Raw genomic sequence first — 16,562 nt, forward strand, 5'->3', positions numbered from 1 at the left:
CATACACACACACACAGGCACATTCACAAAATTAAAATACATTTCAAAAAAAGAAATCCGTATATATGAGAAAAGAAAAAAATAAAAAGGAAATGAATTTTATATAAATAGTTATTTATAAATGTTAATTACTCTGAATTCTTCATTATGCACATATATCATTTATTCAATTTTATACCCTGACATATGTCTGAGTATTAGTTGTTAATTAAAGTTACATATATAGTTCATATTACATTTCAGTTACATATACATTTCAGTTAGAGAATGCTGATTTAGAACTATGTTCTGAAAGTGAACATAGTCCACACTAGGCAATAGTTTGGCTTTGACTTCATATAACCCCTTTTAGGTAAACTTTCTATTAGCCTCTAATACCCAACAGGGTGCTTATAAGAGTTACTAATAAAAGCTTGGGAAACAATGATTCAACTAATAAAGGAGGGTGGAGTCTCACAAGAATCCTTTTTGTATTTGTGTTATAATCTTCATGTGGACCTGCTTCTGTCCCTGGGACACATTTTCCGAGATTACATGTAATTCTTACCTTCTAGGGCATTACAGCCAAGTTGAAGACAATGAAATCATGCGAGGAAATTGATAGGTGGCAAACTGTACAAATGAATAGGGAACACAATAGGACTTTAGAGAACTCAGATTAGCAGAAGGAGCCTTTTCAGAGGTCCATATTCAAAGCTGAGTCTTAAAAGAAAGATGGTAGAATCTGTCTATGGTATAGATTATAGACTGCTCATCAATCACTTTTCTTTTACCCTCCCAAGGGAGATTAGTGGCAAGCTTTGAGATTGCACATTAGAAAACAGAATCTGGATTTATGAGCTTTTGTAGAAATTGTTGTAAGTGTTGGTATTTATTACAGAGGGGTGATTGCAAGCTAACATTGTTGGGTCATCTACTCCAAAAATAATTAGAATATATGGTTTTGAATGTTCTCACCACAATGATAAATGTTTGAGATGACAGACAACTTAAATACCCTGATTTGAGCAATATACAATTTAATTTATGTATTTACCACAGCATCATGCTACATAAAGTTGTGTGATTATTATCAATATATCTAAAAACTGTTGGCAGATGGTCAAAATTCAGTAGTAAGTAATTACATTTTTTTTTTTTGGTTAAAGATTTGCTTTCTGTGGCTTTACAGTTTCCATCATATCTTCCTATTATCTTCCTGGCCCTGACAGATAGATATCTTGGGCAGAGGAAATAGCATAAGCAGAAGCATGGAAAAGAGAGCATACATGGGACAGGGACGGTGTTGTCTGGGGAGCTGGTATGCTTCCTTATGCTAGCTTATTTGACTGCAATAATGTCACTGATCTTTGCATGTTTGGTGGGGTTAGCAAAATATAGTGAAAAGATACAAAGGCATATTGCTTCCAAATGCCATTAACTGTTGTCATTTTACTACACCAAATTTAAGAATTGGTTGTCTGTGGTGATGTATTGTTCATGATTTAATAAAACCACTGAAGATCAGAAAAGCAAAGCAGCCAGCCACTAGCTCTTATCTCTACCTCAGACCGAAATGGGTGATCCTATCTCCAGGAATGCTTAGAGTGCAATGTTCTCCCCGTTTGGAAACTAAATCTCACATGAGACCCTTTGGTTCTTCCTGTTATACCTCCCTAGAGCTGGGATTAAAGGTGTTATCGCTGTTATTCTCTTAAACTGATTTGCTCTTGTGTAGCCCTGAATGACCTTGAACTCACAGAGATCCATGTGTCTCCTGAGTCCCGGGATTAAAGGTTCTGTGCCACCACTGCCTGGCCTCTATGGCTAAATAGTGTGGCTGCTGGGATTAAAGCTGTGTATTATCATTGCCTGGCTCTATGGTTGTCTCTAGCTTTGAATTGTGATCTCCGGTGGCTTTATCATAAACAATATATCACCAAAACTCCTGGTTTTTGTCTAATACAAAAAGGAAGACTATCTCAGTGGCAAACTGGTCAGTTGCTTAAAAATAACACTGAAAATTGTATGCAATTAGTTGGCTACGTGAAGATTGAATTTCTGTAGTAATGTCCTGTATGGTTGATTGAATGAACTGATGAGCTCTTTGATTCATTTCCCCCTCTGATTTAAACCCTGAGATGATTTTTGTAAGGTGAACATCACCTTCCTGGAAATGTGCTGATAAATGGCAAACCTCTCACTGTGGCTGAAATCTGTACTCTACCCCCGTGCCACAAAAACTGACCGATAACTGGTTTCAGATTTGAAACCACCAGAGAACACTAGCAGTCATGGTGGTGGATATGTCTGGGTTTTCCAAACTCACTATTCTTGGTATGAAATTCTCCAGTTGAAGCAGGAGATGGTGCACACACTGAATAGAAAGCTCTGAAACAATCCTGATACCAAGATAAAATAATTCAGTCCTACCTAAGAGATTCACACAAGGTCCCTCACAGAAGGGGAAAGGAACAAGATCTCCTGAGCATATTAGGAGTGGAGGGGCAGTAAGTGGAGAGGGAGCTAGGAGAAAGAGAAGGGGAAGAGAGGCAAGCACGTGGGACTAGGAAGATTGAGTCAGGGGAGGAATAGATGAGAGTAAAAAAAGAGGGAGAAAAAGAGATACCATAATAGAGGGAGCCACTATAGGTTTAAAGAGAAAACTGACTCTAGAGAAATGTCCAGAGACCTACAAGGATGACCCCAACTAACAATCTGAGCAACAGTGGAGAGGCTACCTTAAATGCCCTTATCTGACAATGAGATTGATAACTTACTTATATGCCATCATAGAGCTCTCATCTAGTAGCTGATAGAAACAGAAGCAGACACCCACAGTTAAACACTGAGCTGAACTGGAATCCAGTTACAGAGGGGGGGGGGTGATAAGAAAAGGGGTCAAGACCAAGCTTCAGAAACCCACAGAGACAGCTGACCTGAATAAGGAGGAGCTCATGGACCCCCAGACTGATAGCTGGGAAAACAGCATAGGACAGACTCAGACCCCATGAACATGGGTTTCAATTAGAAGGCCTGGGAAGTCTAAGGGACCTCTGATGGTGGAACCAGGATGTATCCCTGGTGCACGAAAGGACTTTGGGAGCACATTCCCCATGGAGGGATACTCCCTTAACATAGAGACAGGAGAGAGGGCCTAGTCCCTACTCCAAATGACTTGACAGATTTTGATGATCCCTCCTGGAGGGCATCACCCTCCCTGTGGAGTGGGGTGGTGGTGGTGGTGGTGGTGAGGCAACTGGGATCAATATGTAAAATAAGGAAAAATAATAAATATATCTAAAAATTTCAGTCCTGTGGTAAAAAGAAGATTTTGATCTAGAAATGTGATCAGTCATAAAAGTCATTGTAAAAATGGAGATAATTGTACTAAAGCTTTGGTCAAAAGATACAACTTATTTCCAACACCCCTATTCATTTGGTGTTACCCATGTCTGTCTGACAGGTCTTGACAGCTACCTGGATGCTGTGTTCTAAAGTAGCAAAAACAATAGCTATGCTAAATTTTTGGACTAAATTGGCCTTTTCAATGCATAGATATCATAATAGTTCAGTGAAGTCTATTAAATATCTATCCGTGCATCTTTTCATATATATATATATATATATGTATATATATACACATATATACATATATGTATATATGTATATATGATACTTGTGTTACAGAAATGTGCCGATACTTGCAAAATGTCACAAAAAGCATAGCAGTGCCTCTGACAGACAAATAGAATGCCCAGGGTTTAAGACAGCACACATGTTGGTAGATATTTCATTTATACATATATTTTGAGCCAAAAAGAATAAAACCATCACTGCAACTTTTCACTGTAAGGATGAGAAAAAGACAGTAAATATCGATAGCTCTTTTAGGAATGTTAATGCTTGTTTGCTTGTTTAAGTGTTTTGGTCTAAGTGAAAAAGAGTGACATTACCCCAGAAGAACATAGCTCTTTGCTTCTAAGTCCCATTTTGGCATTTGGCTTCTATCAAGGATTCTGAGTGGAACAGATAGGGGAAGCATACATTTTGCTTAATTGCTCTGCAGTCACAAACTTGCAGCTGGCTGTGTTTAATCAGTCAAGAAGCCAAGCCAAGAATTCTATCCAAAAGGAATGTCTGAAAGTGTAAACTCTTTGAGAATACAGAATTAATTCAGTCTAGAAAAATTGGCAGGTCAGGGGAAGTCAGGTCAGAAAAGGAAGATTTTAGAAGAAAGTGAAGCTGAAATCCAAGAGTATGTGGATTTTGTCAGATTTTAACACTTTTTCCTTTGCCCTTCACAGGGAGGTCTGTGTCTTAATATACATCTACGTGCTCTTGCTGAGATGTGAAAATAAAGGCTAGGAGGGAAGTAGATGGCTCCCTGGCTTTTGCTCTGTTGGAGGGAGCACAGGTTGATGGAGGGGTCATGTGAAGAATCAGGTTTTACATGTTGCCTAAGTCTTGAACTGCTACAATTTCAGAACATTGTCTTCAGACATTATGATAGCTCTGGATGGAAAGAATTTAACTCAAGGCTAAGGCAACCAGTTCTCTTCAGTTGCTCAAAAACCACTGTAATCATAGTGTTGGAAAGTACTTAAGATTAATTCTTATTGGCAAGAAAGACTGATAGAAAGCATGATAGAGGAAGAAGGAGTACAGGATAGGGACCTATAAAATCATAAACCACTGTTCAACCCCTGTATTCTTGAGCTTTCATTTTCCTCCTTGCAAAAAAGGAGAGAATAGAAGCTGGATGGACATTGGTGGTGAGTGCCTCTAATCTTGGTCCTGTGAAGGCAGAGGCAGGAGGATTATGTTATTAAAGTCAGCCTGTTATACATAGTGAGACTGTTTCAAAACAATGAGAACACTACTATGACTACTAGTAATAAAATAATGATAAATGAATGAAAGGTGGTATTGGTGTTCAACTAAATGCCTTGCCTAGATCATAACAAAGGTATGGTATGTATTCATTTCTATTCATTGTAATTCCTTTCAAAGACATTTTAAGAAGTGTAGAGAAGAATATTGAGGTACCTGTTGATTTACTCCATCTTCACATAAATTACATCTACTGGCTTATTTGAAGATAAAGGTGTTTATCCTTAAATAGTAATACAGATTGCAGAGAACTCTCTTGAATGGTCCTTCAACTGTGAGGCTTGCAGCTTCCTCTTTCAGATTGTGTCTAAGTAAAATCAAGGAATAAAGAATCTGGCCTACTTCATCCTCACATGTATCATGGGCTGATAAGCCATTTACTCTCTATCAACATAATTACTCTCTTGGAGGCCCTCCATCATTAATTTCATCTTCAGAAAGAACAATGTCATTTGGCAAAGTAGAACAAGATGGAGCCAGTATTAGAACCTCCTCTTTCTATTTTTAAAAGTTTTGATTTCTCTGCAACCACGTTTCTCTTAACTAAATGATTGGTTAGATTATATTTGGAAAATAATTTCACATTGGGTCTAAATTTCACATCTATAAAATAATTCCAGGTTAAATTACTGACAGCTATTATTTCTTGTCTCACATGTATATAATTCACATTTTCTCTGAGAACAGGCATGTTACATATGTGTGATCCCAGTATTTGACAGGAGGATTATGAGTTCTAAACCAGCTTGGACCACACAATGAGACCTAATCTCAGACAAACAAACAAACAAGTAACCTTTATAGGGACTGAGCAGGTTATATTTACAGATTTCGGAATGTGTTTCCATAAGTATATATGTAACAACTGAAGAAACAAGAGCCATGGATTTGAGAAAGAACAATTAGGGATGCATGGGAAGGGCTGAAGGGAGGGAAGGGAAGGAGGAAAATAATGAAGTTATATTTTAATTTCAAAAAATAAGCAAGTTATCTGAGAGAAAAAATACTTGGGAATGTAATTTTTTCCTGGTAGTATATAGAATGTGAGTAAACTTCTAAGCATAACCTAAAAAGAGTTCTGAATGGTTTTAACGAATTAGTTTTTAATAATAACAATGTTGTTCAGAACCTTTTCTTTCCCCTAATCTTTTCACAGAGAGGAAGCCGTGCCAGTGTGAGCTTCCAGATCATCTCAGAAGTTCAAAGTGGGAGGTCCCCAAGGCTGTCCTTTTCTTCAGGCAGTCTAACTCCAGCTACTTATGAGAACTCCAACATAGCAATATATGAGGTAAGACATCTAAATGTTCTTTAGTCTTCAGGCTCCTAAAGTTTTAAAACAATGCTAACATAGAAGAGTCAGTCTTTGGGTAATTTTTTTTTTTTTTGGTCTGTGTCCTTTTACAAGCTTGTTTGATGTCTTTGACAGTGATTTCCCCCAGCAACTGATCTCCTTGCTTGCTATTTCAACTTAATGCATTTACTAGGTTGGTGGGGAAAAGAGCCAAGACCCACATAGTTAAAATGGGCCAGTCGTCCCACAACATTGTATGTAATAGTTGAAATGATTCCATGAGTCACATGTTTGGTGTGAGATGCCTAGGTCCACAGATACGCAGGGTAATGCTTGGAGATAATCTTTGAAGTCTAGTTGTTTTTCCTACACTTGTAACACTCTGGTGACATTGAAACTTTAAAAATTCTTTCTTTTCATTCCCCGTACTATCTTCGGGAGTAACAGGCTATTTTATGCTTTATCAAATAGAAATCCCCTTTGAAATTTCTGTCTTTCAAGATTTAAGAGGTCACCTCCTCCCCATTCTTCTTCGATATTGGAATTTGGCAACCAGAACAAATCTTGCATAGATTGTCGAGATGAACTGTTTCTTCTCAGCAGGAAAACGTTAAGCAAGGGGTAAAGAGAAGCCAGACCATCCTTCTGTCCCTCCTAAGTGAGGTTTTCCCAGTGTGCTTTCCTTGTTGTGTTTGGAGACACTCCCCAGAGCAGCACACACTCTCAGCTTCAATAGTAACTGCAGAGAAAGACTAAAGCAAGGAAGGATTTAGATTGTTGGTTGCAATGGATTTTCCAAGTGAATATTCTCCTCCATCAAATAAATCGTTCACGGGGGATTTGCTAGGGAGTGAACATGTTACCTCTAAACTTTAGGTGTTAAAATTTAATGACTAATATGATGACATTTGGAATAGCTTGAGATATTAAATGAAAAAGTGAGACTCGGACAAATTTCATGTGTTTTCTCATTTATGGATCCTAGAATTTTTTATAAATGTACAAACATATAGAGAGATATATGACATGAATGCAGAAAGAAGACTAGGGGAAGGGAGATTAGTGGGAAGAAGGGAGAAGGAGGATATGGGGCCATGAGTGTGGTTAAAGTACAGGGTATTCTTGAAAGAAAGTGTCTTTATGAAACCAATCATTGTGTTCAATGAATATATGTCAATAAAAAGAGATGAGGTTTCTCCAGCCTGGTCTTGACCCCTTTGCTCATCACTCCTCCCTCTTTGCAAGTGGATTCTAGGAGTTTGGTTTAGTGTTTAGCTGAGGGGAGCTCATGGACTCCAGTCTGACAGCTGGGAAACCAGCATAGGACTGACCCAGACTCCCTGAATGTGGGGGTTAGTTAGGAGGACTGGGCAGTCTATGGGGTCTCTGGTAGTGGATCAGTATTTATCCCTAGTATTCGAATGAACTTTGGTAGCCCATTCCACATACTCCCTCAGCCTAGACACATGGGGGAAGGTCCTAGGCCCTGCCACAAATGATATGACAGACTTTGAAGACTCCCCATGGAAGTTTGCTCCCTGGTGAACAGAAAGGGTATGGGATGGGGTTTGGTGGAGGGAACAGGGGAGAATGGAAGGGGACAGGAACTGTGATTGACATGTAAAACAATCTTGTTTCAAATTTAAATAAAAAAATTATCAAAAAGAAAAAAAAAGATGAGGTTTTAAAAAGGTGATTAAATCAATATGAGTAAAGCCCTTATTAACAAAGCTTCATACAGCACTGGCCTGCTTGCCCTTCTGCCTTCCACCATGGGACAACACAATGTTTCTCCATTTCAAAGGATGTAAAAACATCATCTTGGAAATTGACATCAATTCTCACTCAACAATTGAATGTACTGTCCCTTGATCTTGAACTTTCCAGCCTCTAGAAATATGATGAATAAATTTTTGCTTACATATAATAAATATATAAGTATACATATATATATATATATGTATATATATATATATGTATATGAATTGCCCAGTTTTACAAGTTTTACATATCAAATCACACATGGTCTTTCTATATACCCGAGGGTGAGGATTTTATCTTAATTTGAAGCAGAAGACCTCTGGATTTTACTGTGATTTAATCCAATCAATGAGGGGATTTGTTTCAAATCTGTGCTTGAGATTCTGAGGAAACTTCTCTCTGATAAACTAAAGGTAGAACTGACTGGCTAGGTTTGGAATGTCAAAATCATGAACTTGGGCATTTACAATTGCAATACACCATTAGGATTCTAAAGTAAGTATCAATAACCTTCACTTTTCATTTACCAAATTAGAAGTTGAAGTGAGTTCTTAATCCTGGAAGCTCATTAAAAATGTCTTCTGAAATTTTAAAAAGAGTTATGTCCCAACTCCCATTCTCACCAATTGATGCTTGTTGATATTCAGTTGGTAAGGACCTCTGCAACCAGGCATTGATTTATTTTTTAAGCCTATTGATATACTTTTTGGTATGAGCAGCCAGCTTTGATAATTGCTAGACAGAGAAGCCTCTAAGGTCACATTTGGCATGACTCTTCTATGAGTATATGATTCAGTAGACAAATTAATGTGTTGAATCATGGTGTTCTTTATTCGTTGGGATTACAAGGTTATAGTGTAGAACCAAGAAAGAAAAATATAGCCTGTCACTGGCCTTGAAGATGTCAGATACGTTCTTGTTTTGGAAGTTAAACAGGAAGCTGGTTATATAACTTCCCATGAATGACTGCTGGTCATGAATGGGCAAGTTACATCTTTATAAAAAGGAGTATGTTCTTAAAAAACAAAACAAGATTTTATTTATTTATTTATTTACTTACTTACTTACTTACTTACTTACTTATTTTAGTGTGTGTGGCTGCTTTGTCTGCATATATATCTGCACCACCTCTGTGCACACACACAAGTCAGAAGTGGGTGTTGGATCCCCTGGTACTGAAGTTACAGAGAGTTGTGAGCTGCCAGGTGGGTGCTAGAAATTAAATCCTGGTTCTCTGGAAAAGTAGCTATTGCTCTTAACTACTACTGAGCCATCTCTGCAGCCCCAGGAGGCTGTTAATAACAATGCCACACAAGGAAGGAAATATTACACCGAGAAAAAGATGTAAAGGAAGAAACACAGTCTACACAACTGCCTGGCTATGGTTAGCGAGGTGTCTAAGCTGGAGTCTAAGTCAAGTGAATCAATAGATGAAAAACATTCAGCAACTTTCTCAGATGGTCCTTCATTAGAAGTTGTTTGAAGTCTCTTCATTCAGTAGATTCTGTTTCAAACAAATCACTTGTCTGTAAGACCTGTTACTGTAGCCAAGCATGGTGATACATCCTTGTAATCACTTGTGTGACTAGGGCAAGAAGATTGTTATGAGGAGAGCCTGAGCTACATAGTAATTACTAAGCAACTTAGAGTGGCATATGATACCCTCTACTGGGAGGAAGGTTCAGTCAGTAAGTCGTTTTCCACAGAAGTGCAAAAACCCTCTTTAATTTCATATGACCCATTAAAAAAACCCAACCCCCCAAAAAACAAAACAAAACAGCAAAACCAAAACCAAAAACCTGAGTACAACAGGTTGTGTTTATAATCCCAGCACTGGGGAGGAAGAGACAGGCAGACCTCTGGGACTTTCTGTCCAGCCAGTTTAGTCTTCACTCTCCAGATTTAGTGAGAGACCCTGTCACAAAACATTAAGGAAGAGCAAAATTGAGAAAGATATCCAACTTCAACCTCTGGCCTCCACATGCACACAAACACAAGTGCACATGAACTTCCTCCACACAAACTACTACAACTATTGCACGCGAGGCCAAAGAGACAAATAATCCAAGCCAACCAACCAAATGGGAGGATTGTTACTGGGATTCCTGGGATTTCCATAAAATATGCTTGTAAATGCTCAATAGGTAAGGGCCAGGCTTTTCTCAGGGGTCCCATACATTGTATTGCAGTGGTACAATATTCATACTCTGATTCAAGCACAGATATTCTATAGATATTCTTTGAATATCGAAAAGAGAATCAGGTGAGTTGACGGGGGGGGGGGGGGACAGCAGTGACAGCAGATACTGTTGGGTATTTGTTATGATCTGCTCTAATAACCATAGTTTGGAGGACTGGAGAGATGAGGTAGGAAGCAATGTGATTCCAACCCAAATCAGGGAGAAGTCTCCGAATTCATCTCCTGCTTCATTTATGGACACTTTCTAACTCTCAGCCTCTCCCTATGCGTTGTTCCTTGAGTCTCCTTTCTCTATGCTCTCATTTATCATTCTTAGAGCCTTTTTTTCTTCCTCCTTCCTATAACACTCACCTCCCTTTACTCCTCTCCTTTCCATCACCATTGCCTCTCATCATAGAGGCATAGATCATTAAAGCTACAGAGCCTGGAGAAATCATTTGGTACATTATTCTAAAGGTGGGGAAGCCGAAGAGAAGACTGATAAGTGGACATGTTAAGGCTAGCCCTTGAGCTTGAAGCCAAGTCATGTTTAGGACCTGTTCTCGTATTTTAGTTAATTCACAATGGCCTTAGTGCAAAGCAGATAGACTTTAAATTACTTCAGAAAACTTCCATGAGTGGAATTTGATGGTTCTTTCTCTTAATTAAAAAAGTAAGTGATAAGTGAAATATGTTATCATTCTGTTTAAAAATATAGAAACAAAAGCTATTAGTCCATATGTGGTATGGATAAAAGCTCCCCATTTCCTCCTTTTCTCTCATTTTTCATGAACAAGGATGGACACAGACTCAATATAAATTTATTTATGGATTGTGTGAGAACTAAAATGTAAACAAATCAAATGCTCCAAACATAGGGAGCCTGATCAGGGAAAGAGGAACAAAGTGGGAACTGGAAGCTATTGCTGCTTTTATTGTCTTGGGTTTTTACTTAGCTTCTCTGGCAATGAATAATCCCAATAGAAGGTCAACCTATGTCTCTGATTAAGAAGGTATCATGTATGATCTATAAGGCAGTCAAAACTAGCTAATGTTCAGATTGTACACCATATGAGGACATAACATCTATGAGGGTTCTATTCCCAGTGACAATACATTGTGAGTTGCACAGAAGAAGATGCAGACATTCTGGTTCCCAGGTCTAGTTCTGAAATGGGTGGGGTGTCACACCTTACATCTGTATCTATACCATTATTCCCAATTATGCATATTACACAGTCATTATTTTGACTATGCTTCAGAAATTCTTTGAGGTTGCCTCTTTCTCCTATCTAGTATTCATGGAACACTGAGTCCAGTTTGTCTCTCCCACCCTGATAGCCTGACTCTATATTTCCTAACACTACCAGTGGGATATGCTTCTTTGTGACCAGGGTGTGGGTGAGTAAATGTGAGTGTGGAATATGCATGCTTGTAAAATGTACTTGAATTTATGAAGCCAAGGCTACTGCCCAAAAACAAAGTGCACAATTATATACTCAAAGAATTGGGGCTTTGGGGGCTTTTGGTTTTTTTTTTTTATTTTTCACCCAAGGGAAAACATCATTATCTAATTAGCACTAAGGTGCCATTGCAGCTGGTAGTTACTGAGGGCCAAGTGACAGTTGCCAAAGAGGCCGAGAAAGCTTTTTTTTTTTTTTTTTTTTTTTTTTTTTGTAACCCATCAGTATGTATTTCACATCATCACATTTTGTAAAATTCTAGTTAGAGTTCTATCAGCTTAAGGCTTAACCTTTTATGGCTGTAAAGGGCAAAGTCCTTTGACAGGTAAAACAGTTAAGCTTGTGGCAGATCCTCTTGACTTCTATGAATGAGTTTTAGATCTTTGCCTGAGAGCAGAATTTGATAAGAGAAGTTTAGTGTGAGGCAATGGAGATGCTATGAATCAGGGGGGTGGGGGCGCGTCACAGTGATAGGACAAGGGGAAAGGCTGGGGTTTAGGTTGCAAACTGGAACGTGGATCAAAATTAAGAAGAGGACTTGATAACATCTAGACTATAGGTCCCCAACCCTGCCCTTTTGATTGCATAGGTGTTCTGTGGAACTCAACTATTGGTACTCCTAAACAGTTTCCACCTGACACTGATGCAGCTGGTCCAGGGCTGTACTTTGACCATTCTGCTGCAGGCACCAACTGATGCTTCACAGCCTTTCTGAGCTTTATGGCCAATGAGTTTTGGTTCTCATGGATTTTTCCAGCTCTCAACAAATCTAGAGTCATTCCCTAGTTGAGGGACTTTGAACTCCTTGGCTATGAGATGCTTTGCAACCCCAAATGCAGGAGAGTTACTGAGATGCCTGCAGCTCCCATTAGCTATTGCCTCTGGCAGCTTCCCAGATGAACTGCTACAGCTGGGTATATTCCTTAATAAGAGAGTGGTTACACATTCCTATTTTCACAATTTGATTGCACAGAGCTCTCTGCTTTATTATCTCTACTTGATGACAAGTAGGTGCAGCCTGAAATGGACTCTCCAGGCTATAGGTAATAGATGTGCAGGCACTTTGAAGACTAGGGAGCACAGTGTAAGACATTATCATTATCACAGAGGAAAAAGGAATCTATATTTATACTGCTTTAAATTTTTTTTTTGGTTGGACAGAACTAAGTAGGGCTTGGTGACTGATGACTCCTTAAGGCTATGCATGCAGAAGAAAATGATCAGGTATTGGCGGTGAAGTGAAGAAAGACAATAACATAATTGAGTTTGAATTGACGGCGACCTTAGAAATTGTAGTTTTGTGTTTCAAAAGTTAAGAATCAATTTTAATTACTCATCTTTGATCTTTACACATTGTATACATGTATCAAATTATCACATTATACCCACAAACATTTCAACTGTAAAAGAATAAAATGATTATGAATGGCAAAAGTTGGAAATAGACTTTAAAAGGGTCTAGATGACCTGTTACTTGGCATTACATGCATGAATCAAAATAAAAATGTTTAATCTACATTTAAATCAGCCAGTTTATGATTAATGTGTTAGAAAGCCCCCACCTCAACCCCATGGCCTGCCACACAGGAGAAAAATGAATCAAGGTAAATGCTGGCAACATTTGTGGTACTCCATTTCCTGTCTTGCATTTCCCACTACAGATGCCTCAAGGCACTGGGAATTGCAATCACCAACCGTCGCCATTCATCGAAGCAAGCCCTGTGCCATATCACTTAGCTATGAATAAATGAAATGACCTAGCACTTTGTGCAGTTGGTTAAGGAAGACAGTTCAGAGTTGTATCCTTTACATTTCCTGGGATCTGTATGTATGTGGATTATTTCTCTGCCCTGAGTACTTTGATACTTTTAACATTAGCTACTTTGTCTGAATTCATTTTAACCCAGAATACAGAGTTTCTTTGTGGTAAAGGATGGGGAAGGAGAAAAAAGTCTGCTTGTAGTGGTAATTTTGCTCTAAGCCTTTTAATGTGGAAGGGACCTTGTAATAGCTGATGACAACTAAATCTCATTAATGTTCTTTCCCTTTTCATTCCAGGGTGACTGGGTGTGGCTGAAAAAGTTCCCTCCTGGAGATTTTGGGGACATTAAGTCTATCAAATCAAGGGCAAGTGATGTGTTTGAAATGGTATGAGAAATACTCATTTATATCCATCCCTATTCAAACCAATACTTTCTTTGAAGTAATTAGCAGCGGCTGGCCAGCATGAGGCAGTCTTAGAAAGCCCGTGCAGGGGAAGGGCAGAATTGTTACTATTGGCTTGGTATGATTCTGTGACACAATGGCAAAGGCAGAAAAATGGAAAACACTGAATCTGAATTTCCCTGAACCTTCATGTCCCTATTTGCAAAATGCCTGTCTGCTTTTTACTGCCTTTTTACTGGGAAGAGAATTAAGAGACAATGCTTCTCACATATTCCTGGCTCAGAACTTCTTTATAAAATGATGCCTATTAAGATAATTATCAATTAAACATACCATAATTATTAATAACCCATATTTTAGACCTTGAATATTCATCTGGTAATTAGGTTTGAAATATGGTATTTTCCTAACTCCACTGGCTATGTTCAAAGTGTCCTTGGATGGTTTACTTGAGGAAGTGGCCTATAAATAAATCAGGCATGAGCTCTTCGAAGCCATTTAAATTCTTGACTCCTCCTTGAACTTGGATTGGAGTCCAGGAAAGATTTGTGGATATTGTCTTTGGGTCTTCCAAATGCTAGTAATAGTAAATTTCTCCACATTTACAAAGCAGGCAAATTATTCCAGCAGATCTGAATGAGGACTAACTACATGAAGGCCACAGTGTAAGTGAGGAAAGAAAGGAAATAAGGGTTGTGGCCCATGGGAACAAGGTGTTTCCTAAGGGTTAAGATGAACTATCATGATGTGTTACTTCCCTTACATAGGACTTTGATGCCTGGAGCCAAAGGGAAAATAAACAGAGATAAATTCAAGAGGACCAAAGGCAGCTGAAACAGCCATTTCACAGTGATTTTATGACTAGAGATGCTAACCCTAGAAACTATATTTAAAATCAGGAGACAAAATGGTTCAAACTGTAGAAGCTGAAAAAACATAAGTGGTTGAATAAACAGATAAGCCAACATAGGGGTTGTGTACCACACCTTTTCTTTTTTGGTGTGTGTGTGTGTGTGTGTGTGTGTGTGTGTGTGTGTGTTGAGATTTAATTTTGTCATTAAACCAATTTTATGGAAGAAGCCTCAAGAATCTTTCAGGGGACCTTCACATATTTAGTGCTCATATTTAGCACTCACAGTTTGCTCAGTTGTCTATTTTATCAACTTACACATTCAGAAGCATTTGAGGGTAAGTTGCAGATATTGTCTTTTTCTAAAATTTATTTATTTATTTTCTTATTTTACATATCGATCCCAGTTTTCCTTTCCCTTCCTCCTTCCCTGCCTTCCTCTCTCCTTCCTTCCCTCCCTCTCTCCCTTTCATGCCCCGTGACCACTCTCCCATCCCACCCCAACCCCCACTCCACAGGAAGGGCAATGCCTTCCAGGAGGGATCAACAAAATCTTTTGTTTTTTATGTTGAAGTTCTTTTGGATGTGTTTTCTAAAACCAAGGACATTTTTATACTTCATTATAGCACAATGAACACAATCAGACAATTTAACATCCACACAATGCTGTTATTTAAATTACTACCCATATTTTAATTTTATCAATTGTCTTAATACAATTATAATTCAAATCTTCCCATGTCAGTTTGCACTGTAGCTTCCCATATTGTAGCTGGCTGTATGTCTCTTTGGGTTCCTTTAATAAGATAACTTCTCAGACTTCTTCTTTCTTCACCTTAATATTATTTTTTTTTTTAAGAATCCTGGTCAGTTATTGGGATAAATTGACTCTCTCCCTGGGTTTGCCTAATATTCTCATGATTTGCTTCATGGATCTTTAGCCAGATAATTCCAGAAGTGATATAGTCTTTTCTGTGAACTTTATTTAGGAGGCACACAATGTCAATTTTCCTATTGTTGGTGTTGGTGATGCTAACTTAGGGTACACAGATTCACCAGGGAGATATTTTGTCCCACAGTAATTAGTACACGATACAGAAATAATTTGCTCCATTTTCTTTTGAGATAGAATATTACTGTATAACCCAGGCTGGCCTGTAACTCACTTTGCAGTACAGGCTGGCCCACAAATCATAGCAATCCTCCTGCCTTAGCCTTCTAGGAGCTGAGATTAAAGGTGTGAGACACCATGCTTGGGGCTTTTTTTTTTTTTTAAATAGTTCACTCTTGTTCACTATTTTACTTACTAATTGATATTTCTTTCATTTTTGGATTTTTGCTTTTTGAGACAGGGTTTCTCTGTGTAACAGTCCTCGCTGTTTTGGAACTCAGTCTGTAGACCAGGCTGGCCTCAAACTCAGTGAGATCCACCTGCCTTTGCCTCCAAGTGCTGGGATTAAGGTGTGCACCACCACCTACTGGCAATAATTTTGTAATACTACCATTCTTTTTATACCTATTAGTTGACATTTATTATAAGAAAGAGCCTTTTTTTATCCCTGTCATTTATATTACTTTATTTTTCAATCATTGTACATGCATAGGCTTTACAGTTGGTTGGGGAAGATCAACATCTTTGCCATAATTCTGGTTATAAGAGAATAGGATTCAATGCAGTTCACACACACACACACACACACACACACACACACACACACACACATTTCTGATTGTCTAGAATTTTTTATCATGTAGTTTTCTAAGAACAATTTCTTTTACCTGTTGAAATGGCTGTTGTTTATGCTGTTATTCATTGCTTTAAGATAAGAAAATAACATGGGAAATTTGTAAACACATTGCTCTTTTTAGCTTGTCTACATTCTTTGCTTTACTGCTTGTATGTATTTTACCTTCATGTACACCATGATTCACATTTTAGTTTAAACGTTCATATGTAATTTATAGAAATTAAAATAATTA

At 38.2% G+C, this 16,562-nt stretch overlaps 1 protein-coding gene across 1 annotated transcript in view; it reads left to right on the forward strand.

Annotated features, from left to right (window-relative positions):
• Gucy2f (guanylate cyclase 2F, retinal) overlaps window positions 1–16,562 on the forward strand; it is an 84,049-nt gene that overhangs the window by 32,395 nt on the left and 35,092 nt on the right. Inside the window, exons 6-7 of the mRNA XM_051178003.1 lie at window positions 6,029–6,160; window positions 13,625–13,714. Coding sequence (XP_051033960.1) covers window positions 6,029–6,160; window positions 13,625–13,714 — 222 coding nt within the window. The remainder of the gene's footprint in view (window positions 1–6,028; window positions 6,161–13,624; window positions 13,715–16,562) is intronic.

The sequence above is a fragment of the Phodopus roborovskii genome, unplaced genomic scaffold, assembly GCF_943737965.1.
Source record: "Phodopus roborovskii unplaced genomic scaffold, PHOROB, whole genome shotgun sequence".
NCBI classification, from domain to species: domain Eukaryota; kingdom Metazoa; phylum Chordata; class Mammalia; order Rodentia; family Cricetidae; genus Phodopus; species Phodopus roborovskii.